Raw genomic sequence first — 24389 nt, 5'->3', positions numbered from 1 at the left:
TATATATATGTACGTACATACATACATATATCCCATATGCAGTGAGCCAGTCACAGGACCTGAATGTGAAGCACTCCTTTGCATGTTCAATTCCTGAGCGTGTTTCTGTGCATAGATTATGTTTTAGAATTATTTTTTATTTTATGAAATATGAACAAAATGGGAAAGTCAGATTGGCAGTGAATAGTGGAAATGGGGAGGGAAGAGTCTGCTAACAGTAAAAGAACAAATATACCCATCATCTCCCTTTATAACAGCCTAGTTAGTTATGGCGGAAGCTTTCCTGAACCCTTCATCCAGCTTGATCTGGGTCTTTTGCTTCTGGTGACAGGATCATTGATCTTGTCTTCTATGTGTGATATCCAGTGGCAGCATAAAGACCAACTAGATTTCCAAGATATGAACTTTTGGGAGTCAAATCTCCCTGACAAGAAACTGATGAAGGTCTGAGCCTTGACTCTCAAAAGCTCATACCTTGGGAATCTAGTTGGTCTTTAAGCTGCCATTGGAACTGGGTCTTGCTCTTCGATTACAGACCAGCTCAGCTACCCACCTGAAACATTGTGTGAGATATATTTGTGCACCCTCTCTATTGCTTGGGTGGTAGAACCAAACCTGTATTAACACAGCCTCGGTGTTCCTTTCTTGCATGGAGTGCAATGAAAGAATGGTGGTTTAAAACAAACTCCAGGTCTCCATGCCTGGATTGACATTGCTCAGTCGAGGGAGTTGTGGGGCCACAAGTCCAGTTAAAGTGCTTACCTACATGTTTATGTCAGAGACAACTGGTGCATCATCCTTTTGGTAAAGTCAGTGATTACTCAATATTGTACGCTATTGACAGTTTATTCATTTCTCAACTTTATACCCTGCCTTTCTTCTAAAGAGTTATGGATTGTGTATGTGAGGGTTATTCCCAGGGCCGACATGTCCATGGAGGCCGTGCTGGCAGCCGCCTTGAGCGCTGAAGTTTGAAGGAGGTACGAGCCAGCCCCTGTGACCCAGAAGTGGGCCACATCCCTGCTCACCTCTCCACCCCTTCATCGCTGCACCCACCTCGGCTCGGCCCCAGGCGAGCTGGGCGCCCCGGTGGCGCAGCAGTAAGCGGGGAAGCGGGACGTGTCCCTGATCACCTCTCCGCCCCTTCACTGCTGCGCCCGCCTCAGGTGAGGGAGACACTTCTGTGTGATGACATCACAAGTGACGTCATCGCGCAGGGCCAGAGTGTGCGCATGTGCACAGGGCAAGTATCTCGCCTCAAGCACCAGAAACCCTGGCGCTGGCCCTGGTTATTCCCATTTTATCCTCACCATATCCCTGTGGCATAGGTTAGGATGAGAGTGTGACTGACCCAAGATAATTGAGCTTCGTTGCTATGTAGGAATCAAAGCCATGTTTCTCTAGTCTGGATCTAATAAACTGCACCTCACTGCTTGGTAAAGGGATTGGTGACATGCTTCTTTGAAATATCTTGGTGGGAAGCTAATGAGATTTTTTATTTTTTGCAGTGAACTTTGATCACTTTCAGATCCTTCGAGCAATTGGGAAGGGAAGCTTTGGCAAGGTAAGAGAAAAAGTTTGTAATTTGTGGGGGAAGGAAATGGATGTGATTAAGTGCTCCACAGTAAAGATGAGTGTCTCATAGACTGCTTTGATTCAGTAAGAACTGGAACCTTGTTTTAATTGCTCTGCCATTTTTTCTACTATAATTATTAGGGTCACATTTTTAACAGAGCAACGTATTCTACATAGTTCCATACAGTTCCTTTTAAATGAAATCAGCTGAATAATATATAATAACAGTGATCATATCACATTTTGATATCAGTAGAGGCTGCTGTGACATTCTGCTTACAAGAGCACAGGAAACCAACTATTGATTAATTTTTTACTAGTTTTTTCTCCTCTTCAGCACATTTCCTACATTATCTCTGTGTTACGATATGGATCATAATTGCTTTTGTCATGACGTTTGCCTTGGATGGGTTTATTTCTTGGCACTTTGTCCTTTGACATTTATCTTCTCTAGATTTTGTTTTTAGTTTTTCATTCCACTTACAATGTTTGTTGTTTTGCCAACTGTCTGATGGTCTTCCTACAGAGAGGTATTTCATTGCCTCCATTTCATAATTCTTTGGCTGTCTAAGTCATATTTAGTATATGTTGACCTAAAGGCAGTTGCCCTTTGAGTTCTATCCTTTTCTGCTCTGCGTGGAAAGACCAAAGAAAGTGGCAACAACAATCACAGCGGTCTGAACATTCTGGAAAGCAGCTTGTTACTGTGCTTCATGACATTTTGCGTCTACACTGTACATTGTGGTAAGAAAGAGAAGGAATCAGTACATTGCAGCACAAGTATTCCAGTACATTGCAGCACAAATACCACAGAGGTTGTCAGTACAACTAAATGATCCTAGCACTCTCCAGGTAGTGCCCCCACAGAGCAGTGAGTACCCCAGAGAATGGGGGAAAGGAAGCAAAAAGTAGGCAGAGGAGAGGTGAAGGGAAGAGCATTACCTATTCTTTTCTGGGCTTGGGGAACCATTGAGGATGGCTTATTAAGGCTTGGAGGAAGGACATTTTGCAGAGAAGGGCATGGGAAACCAAGAGGAAGAATTACAAGCAATTCCAGGCAATACATCAGAAGAGAGGCAAACGTTGTAACAAAGCTGACTGTGACCAACATGTCAGAACCCAGGGCACAAGGACAGAAGGCAAGTGAGAGAGCTGGCACAGATCCCAGCAGGCATGGGGGAAGGGATCTCAGTTACGGAAATCAAGCACAATAGAAAACAAATGTAGATTTTGAAGGCTTGACAAGAGATGGGGGAGATCTTGGAAAGTCTAATCTATGGCTTTTGATTGGTGGCAGTGGGAATGCAAGGCAGATTGGAGGCCAACTGCTCCTCCAATCAGAGGAGAAGGGGAGGGACTGGAGGCTGGAAAGAATCTTGATTGATCTGTTTGAATGAGAGTTGGAGTGAAGGAATCTGATTGGCCTATTTGAAGAGAGAATGAAGGCTGCAGTTTTGAACACTTGATTGGATCAAAATAGACAGTGTAATAGCCATGGTACCTTGGCTGAGCTGGGTTCCTCATGACTCATGACTCTTTAGATGTGCATAATGGAGCTCTTTCCTTGATGAACCATCCGCAGTCTCAGAGGGCTCAGATTCCATTATGCAGATTAACTAGTCCTAGCCTCACTTTCCTTTTGCCAGTCTACCTTTTGTTCCTTCCTAGCAATTTCTGTAATAATCAGGCCAAGTGATAACCTAAAGGACAGAGATTCATGTCAAGAAAATGGAGGCACATCAGTGTTGGCAACACTGTTGGCAGATAGAAGACTGCTGTTGTTCCTTTAGTATTACAATGTTTCTCATACAGGTTCTATATTTTAAAAATTATTTGACCTAATGGAAGTATCTTACCCATTTTTCTTTCTTTTTAATACATTGTAAACCTCAGAATCACTTAATATAAAACATCACTAGAAGAGATTGCAACATTCTAGGTAACTTTCCCAGTTATGAATTTCCTTCAGCTACGGTGCTTGCCAAAGTCTAAGCTTAAAACCATTTCTTACATTAAGCACAGTACTTTACAGGGGGAACATAACATTTTCTATCCCCTTCTGACACAGATGATCCATATAGTATAAAATGTACTCTGTCTTGAGGCCAAACCTCTGAATACAAGTGCTGGGAGGCAGAGTTGGAGAAGGCCTTTATATCTGTGGCCTGTTTGTTGGCCACTTTGTGAAACAGGATGCTGGACTAGATGGACCACTGGTCAGATCCAGTAGGTTCTTCTTATGCTTTTATGTTCTAATGGCTTGGATCCACGGAAAGATTTCCATGTGCGTTAAGATCCTTGTGGAAGGTTGAAAAAACCACATGGTGGCCCTTTGCACTATGTTAAACATAGAGTATCTGGAGATGGCGTTATTTATTCATGCACAAGATGCTGTACGAGCTGTTTTTAGGCACTATGTGATGTAGGGCCCTGATCTAGATGACCCAGGTTAGCCTGATCTCGTCAGAAGCTAAGCAGGGTTGGCAGTGGTTAGTATGTGGATGGGAGACCACCAAGGAAGACCAGGGTTGCTATGCAGAGGCAAACCCCCTCTGAATGTCTCTTGCCTTGAAAACCCCAGCAGGGGATCACCATATGCTGGCTGTGGCTTGACAGCGCTTTACACAGACACACGTATGATATAGAAAGTAAAGCACAAACTATTGCAGAAAATGTGAATGTGGAACTGGGCGAAGTCTGCTTTGAATGTTTGAAAGTGCTGTAGAGACGATAAGCATTATCACCCGTATGTAAGACTGCCAACCTCCAGGTGGGGCCTGAGGTTTTCCCAGAATTAACTGATCTCTAGATTCTAGAGACCTGTTCCCCTGGAGAAAATGGCAGCTTTGGAGGGTAGACTCTAGGACATCACATTCCTGCTGAGCTTCATCCCTTCCACAAGCTCCACTATATCCAAATCTCTAGGAATTTCCCAACCTGGAGCTGGCAACCCAACTTGTATGCTACTCCCCAAAATTTTATCAAAATCCAAATATATAATAATATAGAGGTTTTTTAAGAAAATGACTTTAGTCATAACTGATCATTTTAATTTTCATTTTGGACAAGCTCTTCTTTCCACTTAGATTCTGATAAATATCTCTGATATCCAAAGACATCATTCCTCTTTTAATCCAAAAATAATCAGGAAGATTAAGATAAAAGTGCTAAATGTCATGAAATCAGCTGAGTTCTAACATGCAATTATGACTCATGGAATGGGTTATGGCTGCAATGTATGATTCGTTCTTTCCATTATGGTTTTATAACCTTTTAATTCAGTGCCCGATAAAGGAGCTAATGAAATGCAATCTGTGGAATCAGGCATGTGTCAAAATATGAGCCAAGCTCATTATTAGTAAATATTCTACTGAAATAAAAATGCAATGCTTTATCTGGTGAAGAAATAAGGTGACTCTTTAATCTGCTTAAACAAGAAATCTATTTCTCTAGTACATTTTCATTCCGCCCTTCCTCCAAGGAGCCTGGGGTGGCATATGTGGTTCTCTTCTCTCCATTTTAGAAGGAGAGAAAAAGAACTACTATATATCTACAAGACAGAGTGGAGAGTAAAAAAATCCAGGCATTTCTTAAAATAGAGAATGAAAAATCATCTAGCCGTGGCTGACTAACAAGAAGTTTATTTTTTCCCTGTTTTATGTAGAGTTGAACAAATCCATAAAATGTAGTATAGCAGATTCTTGCCTGTGATTGTAATTGTGAAACAATCTAGACCCGAGCATGGGCTTTGAACATCTCTCTGTATTAAGCCAATTACAGTCTTCTACCAGAAAATTCAACATATTGTTCTTCTCATTATATGTAAACTGACTGGCCTACGTGACTCCAAATGATGACTCTTAAGTCATAGAAATGTCATAGAAATACAAACACTTGGAATTTTATCTGTCCTCTCTTCTCACCACTTCTGTCTCTTCCCCTTAGTGGCAGCATCTATTCGTTGAGGGGCACCTGTTACAAGGTGAACAGTAGGGGATCCCAGCAGGACAGCTGTATGAGTCACAGCAATAATAAAGTAAAAATCTTGTGGCCCTTCAAAGTCTATGTCAAGCAATTTAATGCCTGAATGACTAAGAAAGGTGTCATTAACCCTGGTTAATACAATGTATCAATAAGCTTCATTGTAACTCAGCTATTTAACATCAGAGTCTTTCCTAAATGTTGCTATGCTGATTGGAAAAGAATGGGTAACGTTACCTCATTGCTTTACAATGTTATTTCCCAAGGATAAACAATGTGGGATGTGAGTACTCATTCACCCAACCTTCTACATTTGTGATAAAGCTGCTTTCCCATAGTACAGTCTCATGAGGAGAGGCTGTGGCTCAGTGGTGGGGCCTATGCTTGGCATGCAAAAGGGTCCCAGGTTCAATCCCCAGCATCTCCAGTTAAAGGGCCTGGCAATAGGTGAGGCAATAGGTGAGGAGAAAAACCTCTTTGCCTGAGACCTTGGAGAGCTGCTGCCAGTCTGTATAGACAATACTGACCTTGATGGACTGATGGTCGGATTCAGTATAAGGCCTCTTCAGGTTTTCATGTGAGTTCATGTTTTGGTGTTGTGTGTTTGAAATGGCTTAAGTGTAATTATTAGCTCAGAAACTGGAAGACATCAGCATCATTAGATTTCAGAACTAATGTATGTTTGGCATCTGAAAATATACACTTCCATTTAAAGAAGGTCCCCAATGAGGCCATTAAGTCCACAATCTATGATTCCTTAATTCCATTATGCCTCCCCCCTGCCCCCCAAAGTGTGCTGTAGTGTTTCTGGTTCATATAGCTGACCTTTGGTGAAAAGCTAGTGGATGAAACATAATGCCTTCTCAGTATGCTTAGATAGGAGATTAATACTTGAGAAGCAATGCTACATTTCCCCTTGTTACCTCTCACTGTGAAGGATGCCACAAAGGCCCTGCCTGTTTTTCATGGGTTAAAAAATTATAAGGCACGGGTGTGTAGAAGGGCAAAAACCATGAAAGAAGACGGACAAATTCACAGTGCGGAGTTAATCTACAGTGCTGTGCATGAGGAACCTGGTTACCATAGAGATTTAGTGCATCAATGTGTTAAGATTAGTCTCACAAAGAAGGTTCAGTTACTGCCCATGTTGCATATGAGAGCCAATACAGTACAGTAGTTAGTTTTAGATCCAATTTCTTACCTGAGCTATAAACTTACTAAGCATCACTGGGCAAGTAACTCCTTTCTTGTCATGATTCCTCAATTTGTAAAGTACAAACAGAAATGACTTACAGATTTATGTATAGATTAGTGATAAGCATTGTAAAGCACTTTGAGTAGTAAATGTTGCAGTCTTCTCATTTCATTTTGAAAACTCCAGTTTTTAACATGAGTTCTCTGCCTGCTGAAGATGAAACTGCAGTTGTCTTTTTTCTCTCTACTAATGAAATTTGATAGAAATATTTCCATTAAAATTTATACCTGTTTCGTGCATCAGAGGTGTAAAGATGGCATTGAAAGGCATGAAACATAAACAATCCAACCCTAAGCAGAGTTCAGCTCTTCTAAGTCCATTGAAGTCAGATTTGCTAAAGCTTGCATTGAAAATGGGCAAAAATGCCATAAGACGAATAAATACAGCAACACAAATGATGAAACCTAAAGACTCAAAATGACAACATACAAAAACAAAAGAAATTAAAAATGGCATATTTATTATACATACACATTAAAAACTCCAGGTTAATTAAACAGAAACGATTGTGTATAAAACATTAGAATTCAGTTGAAATGTAAACATTACAGTTTCCATTGCTATAACAATGTTTAATAAACAAAAGACATCTGTAAGAAACTAGTCACCGAGAGAGGCTGCAGCATTCATCCCCTTAACGTATGAATTTTGTTAGTAGCAACAACATGTGAATTTCATTCAGACGTTCACTGCTGAGTTGCAGGTTCCTTCGCATAATCCCTCCTTTCCCTGTATGCCGCATGTTAATTAGTTTTTTCTGGGTCTGCAGAAAGTCCTGCAAACCAAGATTCTAAACTGGCAGAGGACCCTCACATCATTGATATTGCAGTATTCTCATAATTCATCTCCTAGATTTTGCTATCTAGTCAGAGAAATTATTGCATTATCATCAAATGCATTGAAAGCTTGCCATAGCACAGTATGCATTATGCATTATAAATATATTGAATTTTGTATTTTGCTGTGAATTAGATATGAAATAGAGAAGCCTAGGAAGAAGTGACATACGAAACGGGATGGAATGAATTTATGCTGGCAAACCTGTAGGCGGCGTCTTTGTGAGCTGTAGCTTCTTCTACAAATGCATAACATCTTTTACAGGACTACTTTACTTCTCTGGAAAATGAACTCATACTGAGATATTGCACTAGGACCTTGTGGAATCTTCTTTGGATTATTGACTTTTAAATCCAGGAGCTCATGTTTAGACCTGTCGGATGATTTTGTGAAAATTGTATTTATTGACCCCTTTCTATTATGGATATTTATTGAATGATATTAATGGAATTATTGATTACTTATTGATTATATTTATAGTAGAGCACTATTTGCATTTTAACACTAAATTTGTTATATTGGTAGTGACTTTTTTACTCTTGTGGTAGCACAGTATCCGGCAATGTGTGGGTTCTCCATAGGAATAGCAAATTGGGGCCTAAAATCTTGTTTCCCAAGGAAAGCACCAACTATAATTTGTCATTTGTCATGTATATCTGGAATTAGCATGTGGTGCTCAAGGGGAAAAAGGATCAAGTGACTAAGGCTGAGGTTCCTTTAAAGTTCATATATTTAGTTCCAAAATTCAGTGTTTCATCTGAACCACGTCTTACTGCTCATCTGGTAGTCAAGTACAAAAAAAAAAAAGACCTCTCCATGTCTTTAACTATTTTTTTGTTGGGCTTATGCTGTTGATGTTAACCACACAGCTGAAGTAAGAGCAATTTAGACTTGTATATTCATGTCCATTGTTGCAACCCCAAATAATGACTTGTGTGCATGAACACTGCAAACGTTGCAGAGAGAATAAGCTATTGCCAGATAGCAGTGAAGTCATTTATGGTGCAATCCTCTGCAAAGTTCCATCAGTCTAAGCTCACTGTAGTCAATGGATTCATACTGGAATAACTCTGTATAGGATTTCACTGATAGTCGTAACAGTCTTTGATAATCGTGCACATGTGTATCAACCCTAAACTCTATTGATTTTGTAACTTGGGACTTACGTGTAAAGAGATTACTTGCCAGCTCAGGAGAAGATGGTTTCTGCATGACCTTCCTGAAGAAGGCACACTTCTAAAGTGGTTTGCTCAGAAGCACTTTAACTTTAGGATTGCCATGGCTTTAATAATTCACCCAGTTTGCAGCAGATAATTATAAACCTTTAATCTTCTATCTGTGAAGGTTACCAAAGATGTGCTCTGTAAAAGTATTTCAAGTGGAATCAGTTTAAAAATGTCTTTGCAACAGCTCCAGTTAGATTTTTTATGTCCCCCCCCTTTTTGTAGTATTTTAGTAGTATTTGTAGTATTCCATTTCCCTCTACCTACATTTTGCAAGATAGAGGGAAATGGCACACATATTCCTGCATAATAAAGACCAAACTAGACGTTACAACATCCATGGGTTTGACCCATAGACTCTGATGTCATTTTAGAGATGTATTCAGCCAGTAAAAATGCCATAAAGGCCTGATCAGGCTCGGGACTGTGGCCTGGTGGGACCAAGCAATCTTAGTCCACCCATGCTCCTTTTAAAGTGCCAAAACAGCTTTTTTTAACACTTGAAAAGACACCAGGGGGGGGAACGACAAGATCACTTGATCCTGCCACACCATGGGCTTGATCAAAATTGGGCTCTTCCAGCATTTTTAAATGCCCAAATATATCTCTGAAATGTCATTGGGGGCTACAGGTCGTACCTGTGAATGCTGTTCCAGCTTCTTTGTCCCTTAGAAAGCATCTTGCAAAGTAGAGCTGATACTGACTTTTTATCCTGACAGCTTCCCTTTCTATGGTTGTTGTGGGTTTTCCGGGCTGTATTGCCGTGGTCTTGGCATTGTAGTTCCTGACGTTTCGCCAGCAGCTGTGGCTGGCATCTTCAGAGGTGTAGCACCAAAAGACAGAGATCTCTCAGATCTCTGTCTTTCGGTGCTACACCTCTGTCTTTTGGTGCTACACGTCTGAAGATGCCAGCCACAGCTGCTGGCGAAACGTCAGGAACTACAATGCCAAGGCCACGGCAATACAGCCCGGAAAACCCACAACAACCATCGTTCTCCGGCCGTGAAAGCCTTCGACAATACATCGAGCTTCCCTTTCTGTTACCTGTCCTTGGTCTAGTGTAAAAAAACAAGAGAGACAGCAGGATTTGAGCCCAGTAGCACCTTAGAATCTAACAAGATTTTCAGGGTATAAGCTTTCGAGAGTCAAAGCTCCCTAAGGTACCTGAAGAAGGGAGCTTTGACTCTCGAAAACGTATTCCCTGTAAGTCTTGTTGGTCTCTAAGGTGCTACTGGACTTAAATCCTGCAGACCAACATGGGTACCCATCTGAAAACAAAAGAGAGCATGCAGGGTCAATTAGGCTGACCTCATAGACATAAAATAAATCTGATGATAATATGGAGTTGACGTATTACTGATCACCAATGTCATTGCTCCAAACACTTGTTTGGGTACAGTCAGCCATATAAGTTGGGAGTTAGCACCTCCAGTGTAGGCCCATGTGCAACTTTGTTTAAGGAAAGTTGATGAACAAGAGCATATCTCAGTTAGTTGCAAATGTGCAAGCAACTTCCTGATATCTGGAACCGGTTGCCTCACACAGGAAAGAATTGGTAGACCTAGAACTGCTGGTATTCTGTGAGGATGAGAAAGACTTTCTGTTCAGTCTTCTGTACGAACTAGTCTAGGGAAATGTGACAATACTTGTGCAGTGGCAATGTTGACGCTAAATAGGGCTGGACCTGCTCAGTACCTGAAAGGGAATCCACCAGATGCTGCTTTGAGCTTTTTACAGGAAGGGCGCAATATGTTAACTTGTTTATCCATTTCACAATGTTGCTCTTTCATTTTCTTCTTGGCTCAACCTTTTCTTCTTGGCTCAGCCTGGGTTACCCCGAGCAACATCAAGATCCACTCTTAGCTCTACCAAAGCATACCTGTCCTCGAAACAACAGAAACAAACCCTATGTGATATGCGTTTATTTCATTTTATAATTTTATGATGGAGGAGTGGATCTGTCCACTTTTAAAGCAGATTAGATTTATTTTTTTTGAGATAAGATATATAATGAAAGTCAGTAAGTACAAAGGAGTGTAGAATGTTTGATCACAGAGAAATGATTATATTGAAGATAGTGGGACGATGTCGCTTAAAAGGAAAGTGACATGCACATTTTCTAAACTAGGTAATTACAAACTTCAGCAATATTGTTAAAGTTAAGTAGGTTGCACTGGGAACAGAAGATGACTGGATTTCCCTTCCCTCCCTCCTTCTTTTACAGTGCAATCCTATTCAAAATTATTCTAGTCTGAGTTTCTTGATTTCAGTGGGTTTAGATGGGAGTAAATCTGTGCAAGACTGCATTGTTAAGCTTCTGTATTGAGATATATTCATCTTTGAACATTGATATATTTGTTTTATATTAGAGAAAGGTCATAGTTCAGTGCTTTATAATGCAGAAGAGCCTATAGTCAGTGCCTGATATCTGCAGTTAAAAACCTCTCACTCCCTTGAGAGCCACTGCTTGTCGGACTAAACAGTACTGGGCTGGATAGTTCACCCATCTGACACAGTATGTGAGGGCCAAACTAAATATGATCATGAGGACACCACCGCCATTTTAAAGTCATTTAAAAATTTAAAAATGCTGCAAGGGCCTGATCGAGATCAAGCCCTCATGGCATTTTTAAATGATTTTAAAATGGCATCGTCCTCTTTGTGGTATCTATGAGGACGCTGTCACATCTAGCTTGGCCCTTAGCTTCATGTAATCAGATACTGTGTTCATATCTAACAAACCTCTTTTCTTTTGATTGTACAATAAGATCATTAAACACCTCTCTATTATTCCAAGCTTGTACAACATTCTTGCAACAAATCAGTTTTGCAATGCTATGAATTAGATTTACTAAGAATTTTAATTACTGGAGCTATCATGGCATAATTCATTTATAAAGACCAGTTGTGTATCATGCACAGCAGCTTCTTAATTAGCTTTGGTGTTGGGCCCACATACACAGAATATATTTTATTGCACCGTAACACCAAGTATTTTCAGCTTCATTAGTTTCCAGAACTGTCGTTTCTTCCAGCATCTTTTGCTTCGGTACAGTACAGGAAATGTCTGTGTTCAAGCCCTCATGGGAATAGCTTTGTGGAGCTAGACCTTTGTCAGATAGCACTGCTAGAGGGGGAAGATTTTAAAATGAAGATTGTGGAGTGGCCTTTCGGCCCTTATCTTTTCTCACAGCCATCCACTGTCTTTTGTGTGTGCACCTGGGTCCTTTATTTCCTGATAAATCGCTAGCTAGATATGTGGTAGAAACAGCTTCTGCAGCACCTCTCTCAGGAGGACCTGCATGTTTTAATATTTTTAAACAAATAGTGCAAGAAGCCAGTTCCCTTACCCAGAGTTGTAATACATGGGCAAGATAGATTTGAACCAACGCTAGTTAAAAGCATAATTTATTTGTTTACTCCACCTTTTCCCCTGATGGGGATCCCAAGCAGTTTACATTGTTCTCCTCTCCTCCATTTTATTCTAAAAACAAACCTTGTGAGGGAAGCTAGGCAGAGAGGGTGTGGCTGGCCCAAGGTCACCCAGCAAGCTTCCATAGCAGAGCAGGGATTTGGACCTCGGTCTCCTAGATCCTACTCCAACACTCCTTCGCAATGGGAATAGTCTGCACTGACACACAGGTTGCACTAATGGTTTAAGACGCCTGGGGAATGCTGGCTTGGATCCAAGTGTCCTGCTGCAAAAGTGGAAATGCCTTCTGCCCTCTTGAAGCAGGCTCTTGGATCTATGCCGCTGTAATAATAAGTTTTCTGCGTGTTTAGTTGATACAACTTGGTCACAAATGGGGTCTTGATATCAAATTCTACGTACAGTTGTATCTCTATACCTGAAATTGCTACATTTTCAAGATATGACTCTGAAGTCATATTTCACCTAAGAGCATAATTCATCCACAGCGCATTAAACAGAGAACTTGCCATGCATGTGTGAAAAGTATTTGTCCAGTCATTCTGATTAGTGCCCCCCCCCTCGCAGCTGCCAGTCTTCCTCTGGTGTGCTGGGTTCACTGAAATGCACCCTTACTATATATGCTGGTAAACTATATGTAGCGGTTTGAGTGTTGGACTGGGACCTGGAAGATCTGGGTTCTAATCCCTGTTCTCTCATGAAGCTCAATAGGTGATCTTGGGTCCGTGACACTCTTTCAGCTTTACTTCCCTCACAGGTTGTTGTGAGGACCAAATGGGAAACAAGGACTCTCTATGAGCAGAACCACAAGTGACAAAAGGCACAGATTGGACACTTGTCAGCTTCCCTCAAGTTTTGATGGGAAATGTAGGCATCCTGGTCTTGCAGCTTGACTCTCTGACTGCTGTCCAATGGACTTTTCAACTGTCACTTGTCCAACATTCCGCCAAACTTCCAAAATAAAAAGCATTTCTCTATGAGTACTACTTTCTGGTGGGGTATCTTCTCAATCCTACTCTGATGGCTGCAAATCAGGGATCATGTAAAGAGTATAGTGACATCACAGCACCATGTAGCCAATCAGATCAGGCAACATGATCATAGAGGGCAAAGGAAACCTATTCAAAAGGGAATGTTTCCTACACTGCATTTTCCTCATGCTGCATGAATTGGAATCAGGGTTGATTTACTTTCACACACATTTAATAATGCACTTTCAATCCACTTTAGCAATCATTTGCAACTGGATTTTCCTGTTTCACATAGGAAAATCCAGTTGCAAACTATTGGCAAATTACATTGAAAATACATTATCCAGCGCGTGTAAAAGCAGTTTAAATGGGTATCCAGTAGCAGAGGGGAGCATGGGCATTGCCTGTGCGCCTAGATATGGCAGTTCTTCCTGCCTGCTATGCTGTGAATTTTTTTGCCCCCTTTAGTGCCCCTTCAGTTGATGAATGGGTAGGGTTGCCAACTGTCAGGTGATGGCTGGAGATCTCCCAGAATTACAACTGCTCTCCAGTCCATAGAGATCAACTCCCCTAGAGAAAATGGCTTTGGAAGGTGACTTTATGGCATTATACCCTGATGAGATCCTTTCCATCCCCTAACCCCCCACCTTCCCCAGGCTCCACTTCCTGATCTCCAGGAACGTCCCAACACAGAGCTGGCAACCTGGCGGGGCCATTTTTCAGAGAACACTGTGAAGTGTTCATGGAATATGTGTCTGTCTTTCCTTCCTGTTTTTACTAGTAACATATTGTCCAGAGCCGGCCCTGAGGCGTGGCCCAGACTTCCCGCAGCCGCCTCCCCCCCCCCGCCAATACACACGTGAGGCTCTGTGATGGGCTAAGAAAGGCAGTGCCGGGGAAGGATGACATGGCCAGTTGGGCTAGGTGGCTCCCTAGCAGCAGGATGAGCCTTGCCACCCATCAAGGGAGCCCAGAGAATCCTGCAGCACAGGAGGGTGGGCCATGAACGAATGGCACCCCCAGCCATTGAATGGCCCACGGGGAGACGGGCTGCAGTGAAGGTGGGACTGGGGGATGGGTCTGAGAGGCAGGCCCCAGAAGACTGGACTGTGGAGAAGAACAGTCTGGCCTCCAATAGCCCAGGTTTGGGGCCTGGCCTTTGGGATGGGACCCTGGGATGGGGGGAGGGCAGTCACTTGGGGGTGGGGGATATAAGGCAGGAAAACGCCCTGGCCGAAGAGGAGAGCGGAGGTTCTGTCCCTGCTGCTAAGGGACGTCCTCCCAGGGGGGAGAGGAGTTACAGGGACATCTACCCTGACATTTCTTACACCGTGACTGAGGCCTACAAGGGGGTCCCACTTGGGGCGTTTGAGGAGACGCAAAAAGGGACCAACAAGGCAGCTCAAAAAGGCGGGATAGGTACACCCACAGGCCACTCAAACCAGTGTCACCATGACAGAAGGGCAACTCCTGACTGGGGTTAGCCGGGATCGCCACACATATATTGGTTGCTTCAAGTGCTGGTGGAAAAAAAATAGAAGGAAAATAATCGTGTTCATGTGTATAACTCTTGCTTTTCTGTATACTGGAAAACTAATAAAATCACACATTCTCATGCAGTGGGTGATTGACTCTGTAAGTAAGTTCAAACTTATCACTGTAATCAACAGCTGTGAAACAGCCTCTGTACTCACCTACCTTACTGATTATAGCTATAGCAATTTAAAACATCTACATCTTTCCAACCTCACTGGCTTTGGAAATTACAACGCTGCCTGTCCCTTAAAGCAGGAGAATGTGCAGACAAGGTACTTCTTGCTCCCTTTCTCCATCAGATACTGGATAAGCAGGACTCCATTTTTTTTTTACCACACAGCAGGAGGATGAGGGCTAGAGAAACAGGACAGGAGGTGCCTACAGTACACTCTTTGACTGCTCAAATGTTTAAAAGACTTCTGGGGCTGCTCTCTGACAGTCTTTCTTCTCACAATGGCCGATTCCAGACGGCCCTCTGCCTCCCGAAACGTTGCGCGTCGTCGCGCGTCGTCGCGCGGAAAACGCGAAATATCGCGTTTTCTCGCGCGAGTTTTGCGCAAGGTCGCGCAAAACTCGTGCGAGAAAACGCGATATTTCGCGTTTTCCGTGCGACGACGCGCGACGACGCGCAACGTTTCGGGAGGCAGAGGGCCGTCTGGAATCGGCCAATGTGTCTTCTGCCCTGCCTTATTCAATTACAGTAATATGAAGATTATCCCAAGTAAAATGACTCATATCTCATAGAGGAAGAGATCATGGCCGTTTCCACACTACTACCTTCATGCCTAATGCTGCGGAACGTCGTGAAAAAAACGCGGAAGATAGTGTTTTCTCGCACGAGTTTTGTGCGACATCACGCAAAATTCGCACAAGAAGATGCTATCTTCCGCATTTTTTTCGTGACATTCCGCGGCGTTCCAGATGAAGGTAAGTAGTGTGGAAACGGCCCATTTAACAGCATTTTCTGTGAAGTCACAGCAGAACAGGTGACAAAAACACCTCTGTACATATTAGTTTTATGACCATTGTTACTCATTGGCTGACTTAATTTTAAGGTATCTCTGAGTCCTTAGACTTGATCTCCCTTCACACATCCATAGTGTGTATGTTAATGTATAACCTAGCATAACCCCCAGGCAAGCAGAACTGAGAGGTATCTCTTGGCTCTAGTTGTTGGAGTTTGCTTCTTAAGCAATAAGGAAATCTTATATTTACTCTTTCCTTTGGTTCTGCTATCTATTGAACATATTTTATTAGTTCTGGTGTACTGTACAATAATGCCTGCATGACTGGACACTGAGAAAATTTTCCCTCTCTGTGTAGGGACTACAGTCACCAGTCTGTAGGATAAATTTTCATTCATTGGCTGATTTTAATTTACAACCAAAACTTTTTTCAGGGAGTTGATTGGACCAGTTACCCTCACTTAACCCCTCTTTCTCTGAACCAGCAGTATGAAAAAGAGACTTGTTTTTCCCTACTTGCTTGTCAGATGCTTTATGCTACTATATGTTTTACATGAAAAGCTGTCCCTCATGCATATAATAAATATCCCTAAGGTAATAACCCACCTAGAATTAGCCTGAACTTTTCACTTTTCTTTTACGCTGCTTGTCTTTGCAGAATTCTTCCTTGTCTCTTTTTCCTTGAATGAGCTACTTAACTGGAAATAACACTCTGACTAATGAACCTACTTTCCAGAAAATCCCCTTTTACATCTCACCATTCTCATGTTAACAAGAGTTGGGGTGACAGATAAAGGAGACAGAACAAAGGATTTGCCCAGTGGTGACCACAATAATTTATTGTTTATTGCACCTCAGCCTCCTTCAAAAAATTGTTCCCTGTGTCAGGAATGAAGGTAGAAGGGAATTAGGGCTTCCAACCCCTGGTGGGGGTGAGAGATTCTTCACCCCCAGACCATGCCTCCCGCAGCTGCTAAGCTGGCTGGCAGGGGAAGAAATGGGGGGCTTACCAGTCACTGTTGGGCCCTTCTGGGTGACATCATGATGTCACTGGCGATGTAATAATATCAGTCCCTATACTTGCAGAAGTGATGTCATCAAGTCGCTAGGTGAAGCCCTGGTATTTGGGCAAAAATCGTAAGAGTTCTTGCCCAAGTGCCAGAGAGGTTACAGTGTGGCGGTGATGTAATGGTGTCTTTACCAGAAGTGACATCATCACATCCCCATGCAAGCTCATGTGCTAATGCACATGCTCTGGGAAGTCTCCTGTGCCACCTGCCATCTCCCCCTGCTGGCAACCCTGGAGGGGGTGTATGAAGGTGGTGACAGCTATGGAGCACAAATGTGTCCAGATGGACAAGATCGTGAGTTAAGGTGTGCCTGATGTGCCACAGAAAACAACTGGCATGGTTTCCCAGTTGCAAGTGCATGTTTTTCTTCTTTCCAATGGCTCAACCAGAATAGCAGAGGATAGATTTTTGGTTAAGATTTTAATATCAAAGATTTGAAAACTCCAGGATTTGGGGAGGGGAGGCCTTAGGGCAAGATTTCTAGTAGAACCCGATCGCCTGGAAGAGTCATTACATGCAGCTGATACACTGTTCTGCAGCATCTGCCCTTCTTGGGCCCTCCATGCAAAATGAGCTGCTACTATCCCTCAGAGGCATCTCGCCTAACTGCCACTTCTAACTTCCAGGAAGGCAAAATTGGGATAAATATAACTTTAAAAAATTAAAAACCAGGGAGTTATTTCTCATGTCCTTTATGTGACAGAAGAGAAGGTAATAAAAATGCCAAGAGGATCCTTCTGAGTTTCAGAGCCCTAATGCAGGAGAGAGTGCCTTGCAGGCAGAGAGCAACATTTGCCAGGCCTACGGGCTTTTATCCCTACTGTTTTGCCCCCCAGCTGGCAGGATTGACTGTAGTGGCAACAGCTTTTTCATTGTGTATCCTGGTTTCTGAATACTGAGTTTGTACTTGTTACTGGAACTTACCTGTCATTTCTGTCTATTTGATTGGCAGAATGCAGTTTGCTTTCACTTTGAAGCAGGATCTCTGTGTACTGAACTTTGAAATTCTGAAATGTTAGTATTTCAGGAGTGAAATATGAGCCATGGAACCCATATAAATTTATGACATCTCAGCATGAGCATGTACAAGTGGCCACCGGTAGAAAAGTAGGCTTGGAAGCTGTTATTTCAAAAATCCTTTGTGCCTGTTGAAGTTTCTTGTTTATTCTTCTTTGGAATTCTTAATAGGAATCTTCCAGTGCAGTTACTCAAGTCCAGGGGTCATTTTGTAGAAAAAGAGCTGGAGGAACTCATTAGCACAACTCATTAGCATATGCCACATCCCTTGACATCACCAGAAGCGTGTCATTAGCATAACTGATTTGCATATGCCACACACCCTGACATCACCTATCCTGGCTGTTTTGGACCCAATCCTGGCCATTCAGGGCCTAAATTGGGCCCAAAATGGCAAAAGGGGCTGAAAATGGCCAAAAGGGGCCCAAAATGTTCAGGATCAGGCCACTGCTGAGCAGGGGAATGATCCATCACACATCAGAGGCCTGATCCAGGCCGTTTCAGCCCCAATCCAGGCCAAAATGGGCCCAAAATGGCTGAGAGTCAGGTGGGTGGGGGCACCTGTCATGTGACCTCTTTGGGGAACTGCCGGAACTGTGTTCCTGTGCATTCCCCCTCGAAATGAGCCCTGCTCAAGTCTATTGATTTCAGTAGGTTTAGAGGACTGAATCTGCATCAAATCACACCGGTAAATTGCTTAACAAAAAAGAAACATGACAATTAGTGATCCCAGGTTTGGGATCCCCTGCGCCCAACCTCCATCTCCCGCCACCACTCACCTGGCCAGCAGGGGGGAAGAGCAGAGGAACAGCAGCTCCTTAAAGGGGCCACTTGGTGATGTGTTGGAGCTCTGCATTGCCTGGCATGGAGATGCCCTCTTGCCATTGCGATGGCCATAGGAGCAGGTGGCAGCCCAAAGGCCTGAGTATGTTGGAGAAGGACCAGTCTCAAACAGTATTATATTATTGGTTTGTGTGTTGATTATTTATCGTCTTCCTTTCTCACTGAGATCCCAGGCAGATTACAACAGTGCAAGTGACAATGCAATGTAATGGACAGCTAGGACATTCGCTGAGCAAAGTATAATAGTGAAGAACAGTTAGGACATTCAGGGAAACAGACACAATAGGGAATGGTAGCAGAAACAAACTCTATCTGAACCAAAGCATAACTAATTGCATATTTAGCAGTGTGGAAACTCACTAGTAGGTGCATATCTAAATCAGTAGACACTACCCAATAGCTATTTATTATGACATAGTCCTGTAATCTGGGTAGAAAGCCCTCCTGAATATTTCAGTCTTGCATAGTTTGTGGAAACTAGGAGAGTGGGAGCTTCCCTGACCTCCTCAGGCAGGCTACTTCATAAAGTGGGGACTACCACAGAGAAGGCATGTGTGAGGGCAGCTGTTGATTTTGCCCAGCTATAGTGTGGTATCTTCAGAAGACCCTGTTCAGAGGAGCAAAGCTGCCATGGGGGAATATAGGGGGAGAGATACGAGGGGCCAAGTCCATGAAGGCCTTTGAATGTGATAGTCATGACCTTGAATTGACCCGGCAACTGATGGGAAGCCAACGGAGTGACTACAGAATGGGAGTCATATGCATGCTCCGTCTAATTCCGGAGAGTAAACAAGCTGCAGCATTCTGCACCAACTGAAGTCTTTGAGTTAACTTTGAAAGCAGACCAATTGTCGTGGGCTGGGCCAGCCCAAGCAGAGTAGTCGAAGTCCAAGCACCAACACGAACCCGAAGGGGAGTTCAAGATCCAAAAGCCAAGTCCAGTCCATAGTCAGAGCATGAGGTAAAATGCCAGGGGTGTGTCCAGAATCCAAAATCCAGGTCAAGTCCAGTCTAAGGTCAGTTACTGATAGCATCAGGTCTAGGAGTGGGCACAAGCACACTATAGAGCCGTTGCAAATAAGTAACACTTTGCTTCCATGCCTGGCAGTTCCTCCAGACTGGCTTTTATAGCCAGGCATGGTTTGCCACCAGCTGCTGTGGCTCACTCCTGATGCTACTCATCCTTGCTCTCCAGCAGCTGGTGTTGGCTCAGAAGGCAAGCACTGTGCCGTCTCTCCTGCAGCTCTAGCCTCTGCTTCTATCTGTGGCACTCTTTGGGTGTGAGTGAACCTGGGGGGTGGGGGTGGAAGCCCCTAGCTGGGCTTCACCTGTGGCATTGGATGTCTCTGGCTGAGCTTCCCCTGTGGTATTGGGGCCGGAGGGTGCTGGTGCCTCTGCCTCTGCTGCTGGCTGTAAACTCTGATCAGCCAGCAGCTGTTGATCCTGATCACTGGCTTCTGCTGAGTCAGGGCTAGGGCTGGATTCACGGGGTTCCTCTTCTCTTGAGGAGTCTTGGCTGGTTATACGAGGCTTCTCTCCTCCAGAGGAGCCCTCAGACTGGACCACAACACCAATGTAGAGTGCATTACAGTAGTTTAGTCTCGATGTTACTATGCCATGGATCCAAGTGGCCAGATTGGCTGTGTCAAGGTAGAGGGCCATCCTCCAGGCTACTCTGAGGTGGGAGAATGCCCTGTTTGCAGCTGCATTTACTTGCCTCTCTAGCAGTAATGCTGAATCTAGTATAACCTCTAGGCTCTTAACTGAGTCGGCCAGAGTCAACTGAACCCCATCAAAGGTTCAGAAGCACAATGTACTTCAAGATCTCTGCTTTCCCAATCAGCATCACTTCCATCTTGTCTGGGTTCAGTTTCAATTTGTTTGTTTTCAGCCAATTGACAACAGCTTTGGATAAGATGCCTGGTCCCCCCTGACGACGGTGGGGGGGGGTTGGGGGACTTGCTGGTGAGGCACTGATGTCACTCTACATGTACCTGGAAATGACATCAGCACCTTGCCAGGAGACACATCCCTGGTGTTCCCTGGCGAGGTGTGGTGTTACTTCCAGGTGCATGGGAAGTGACATCAGCATGTCAGCTGCTGATGCCCCTCCCATTTCCTGCCATTTTATTTCCACCAACCAGCTGAGCAACAGCAGGAAGCACCTGCTGCCAGTTGGAGATCCCCTGCTGCCAGTGAGGAAATGGTAAGCCTGGACAGAACGCTTGAGGTTATTTCATCAGATTTAGGATTTCATTGTGAAACTCAACACAGTTTTCAGCAGAAATTAAAGTGTGAGTGGAGAATTTGAGTCTGGCTTAACTTTTTGTGGAAATTAACTAAACATAAATAACTAAACAGACAGGCTGATCTCTGAATCAAGAAAAATACATGTCAGTCATTATACCTGTACTGCTGCAAAATTTATATTCTCGTTATATTTTCCATCTCCTCCTGATTTTTTGTTTGGATTTACTCCTAGTTTTTATGTGGTAGAGCTTATTTGGTTTGATATGTTATTCTGTTCTTTTATTGTGCATGGAGAGCTCTGTGCTGGGCAGATGGGGCACAAATGCTTTAAATAAGTAAATAAATAAAACCCAACAACTGTTCATGCCTACAAAGCAAACGGTTCACTTAAGAGATATCTGTTGTGGAGGCTCCTAAATACCAAATCGATCCTGTTAAGCAAATACTCCCCAGGATTTTGTATGTGTCTTGCCTTCTTAAAGCAAGAATGGCTGGCGTGAAGTTGGGAGGCAGAAGAGCACGGAAGGCAGCCAGAGGGAGGATGAGATCTGCTACTATTTGGACTGTGTCCAAATAGCACAGCAGCTGCCAGAATCAGGCCTGTTTTGGCCTGGATTGTGGCCCCTGTGGAGCACAGGAGCATTCCTGTGCTCCGCAGGAGCCCATAACGGACTCAATCCGCATCAAAACGGGCTCAATCCACACCAAAACAGGTGCAGACCAGCCCCATTTTGGTGCGGATTGGGCCCGTTGTGGGCCCCTGCGGAGTGCAGGAACGCTCTGGTGCTCCAAAGGAGCCCAAAACGGGCCTGACCTGTGCCAAAACGGGCCTGATCTGTGCCCATTTGGGCACGGATCAGGCCCGTTTTGGGCTGCTGCAAAGTGCAGGAGCGTTCCTGCACTCCGCAGCAGCCCCCAACGGCGCAATCCAGGGGCTACGTGATGACGTCACTTCACAGAAGTGACATCATCACGCTTACAGGAGTGCACCCCCTCGCCCCCAGGTAAGAGCCAGGCCCCAGTCTCCCGCTGGGAGATTGAGGGGGCCTGACAACCCTAGTCTTTCAGCTTGCTCCATCCCTGGGCCTAACTCACCCCCACCCCCCACCGCCTAGTTGTGTGGCAACATGAGGGTCCAGCAGGTGGAAGAGGAGGATTGGTGATGGGGCTGGCAAAGCTGCAGGGCTGTTACTGAGATGGGTCAGATCTCAGGGTTGCAAATTAGCAACCGTATTTGAAAGAATGGCAGGACCAAAGTTGGTAGGTCATCAGGTGGCAGCACTCACTGTGAAGATACTGTATTGCTTGCCCCCAACTTGATGAAGTGCAGCCCTTTTCTTCTTAGAGCCACCGTGCCAATACTAGTCACTCTAATAGCAGACATTAAAGGCTGGCATTGGGACCACAGGCATGATTTTTTCCAGCTCTGTTTGCTACTTCCTTTTTCCCTCCAATGATTTAGCGCTGATTTGGCTCCTTGAGAAGCTGCTAGAGGAAAAAGAGGTCAAAATGCAACATCTCTCTTGAGAGAGAGAAGGGAATACAGTTCATGCCAGAATCAGAGAGCAGACAAAAACCCGCAAGAATATGGGACTTGGCTCTTATTGACTTGCTGTCTAGCTCTGTAGTAATGAGAGCAAGCATAAAATTATAAAGCAGAAAATGTTGTTAAATAATTTACAGTGGAAAAGTAAAGGAAAACTTCAGCTACAACACAGAATATACTGTACAGTAGTCAGCAAAATGGCATTTGCATCAAGAATGCTCTAGGACTCCTTCCTCTTCTTAGAGGAGAATGATCTGTATAAAATTTAACTTATCGTGTAAAAAAGATAAGTTTCTGAGCATATTTAGTCCAATTGGATGTACTCACTAGGAAGTATGCTAAGTGTGGCAGCTTTAGTATGAGATATAAATATCTGCTGGAGCTAAGATAAGTCTTTGCCCCACTACATATGAATGGAAGAGCAGCCATGCCAGTCCAGCCCGTTCTCCCCAATCCAGCATCCTCTTTCTAACAGTGGCAAGTCAGATGCCACAAAGAAGCCACTGGCAACAGCCCTTACCTGCTAACTGCTGCCAAGTTTCCTAATAATCAGAATAATTCTGCCTCTGAACTCAGAGGTCAGCTACAATCGCTGTTATTATTTATTTTATTTATTTTATTTGACTTATATCCCGCCCTCCCCGTGAATGGGCTCAGGGTGGTTAAACAGCAGTATACCTTTCCTCTACATCTTTGTTCATCCTAATCTTCATCCATCAAAAGTACCACGTCTTGTGGCAGTGAGTACCCAAATCAGCCACCTGTTTTGTGAAACAGTACTTCCTTTTGTTGTTCTTGACATTCAGTTGCATTCTAGTATTATGGGATCAAAGTTACTTTCATCCATTTTCTCCATAACGTGCTGTAGCACTGTTCATATGTTTGATCATGCATATATCAAAACACATTCGCATTGTCAGGTCCTCTGGTAACTAGCTGGGGGTGGAGACTTAGTAGGTTGTAGGGGGGCTCACTGACAACATCTCCACATCATACTGAAGAGCTGGCAATTCTCCCATACACCTGGAAGTGATGTCAATGTGAACCAAAGAGTTTTGCTCAAATACCAGAGTGTCCCTGGCATCCCCCAGCAATGCACTGACATAACCTGGGTGTGTGGGAAGTGATGTCAGCACATCAGGATGCTGCAGACATCACCCCCGTTTCATGCCATTTCCTCCCTGTCAAGTGGTGGGGGAAAGCACCCACAGGCAGCAGAGGATCCCCCACCCTGATCGGGGGAATGATAAGCCTGAACTGCATAGAGGGAAGAAAGATCACTCCCAACAACCCTGCCCCCCAATCTACGCATGGTCAGAGGAAGATCCGTATAAAGTTCTATGCAAATACAAGTGTTTACTGCTTTACAGGAACCATGAAAAGAAGTACACAGAGCATATGACACCTATATGGGCACAGGGCTGTATCTGGACCTTCCACTGAACACAAAATTTAGGTGAAGCTAAAGGGCATGATCCTGCTACTCCCGTTCACCTTGAGGGTTCTCTTGATCAGCCATCTGGCCTCATGTGAATGCAAGGCCCTGGGAAACATTTCTGACAGTCTCCATGATGAAGCCACCAGCAAACTTTGACTCCCTAAGGCACATATATATACATACTGCTGCCATTGGTATCTGAAGAAGGGGACTTTGACTCGCAAAACCTTATGCCCTGAAAATCTCGCTGGTCTCTAATGCGTCGCTGGGCTCAAATCCTGCTATTCTTCTGTCATTGGATTCACTGCTGATTTGTAATTGATTGTTTTGCTCAGAAAAAACCATTTGCTCAAACAGCGGAAATTACATAAGCATCTAAATGACTACTGCTGAAGAGAAATGAAAAAGCCAAGAAGAATGAGATGTGTCCAGGATAAAACTGGGACTGGAAC

At 43.8% G+C, this 24389-nt stretch overlaps 1 protein-coding gene across 1 annotated transcript in view; it reads left to right on the top strand.

Moving 5' to 3' along the window:
- The window catches only part of STK32C (serine/threonine kinase 32C), a 208801-nt gene that overhangs the window by 112910 nt on the left and 71502 nt on the right, over positions 1 to 24389 (top strand). Inside the window, exon 2 of the mRNA XM_054983368.1 lies at positions 1509 to 1564. Within this exon, the coding sequence (XP_054839343.1) occupies positions 1509 to 1564 (56 nt within the window). The remainder of the gene's footprint in view (positions 1 to 1508; positions 1565 to 24389) is intronic.

This window comes from Eublepharis macularius, chromosome 6 (genome assembly GCF_028583425.1).
Source record: "Eublepharis macularius isolate TG4126 chromosome 6, MPM_Emac_v1.0, whole genome shotgun sequence".
Lineage (NCBI taxonomy): Eukaryota > Metazoa > Chordata > Lepidosauria > Squamata > Eublepharidae > Eublepharis > Eublepharis macularius.
This window is presented reverse-complemented; position numbering and strand designations above follow the sequence as displayed.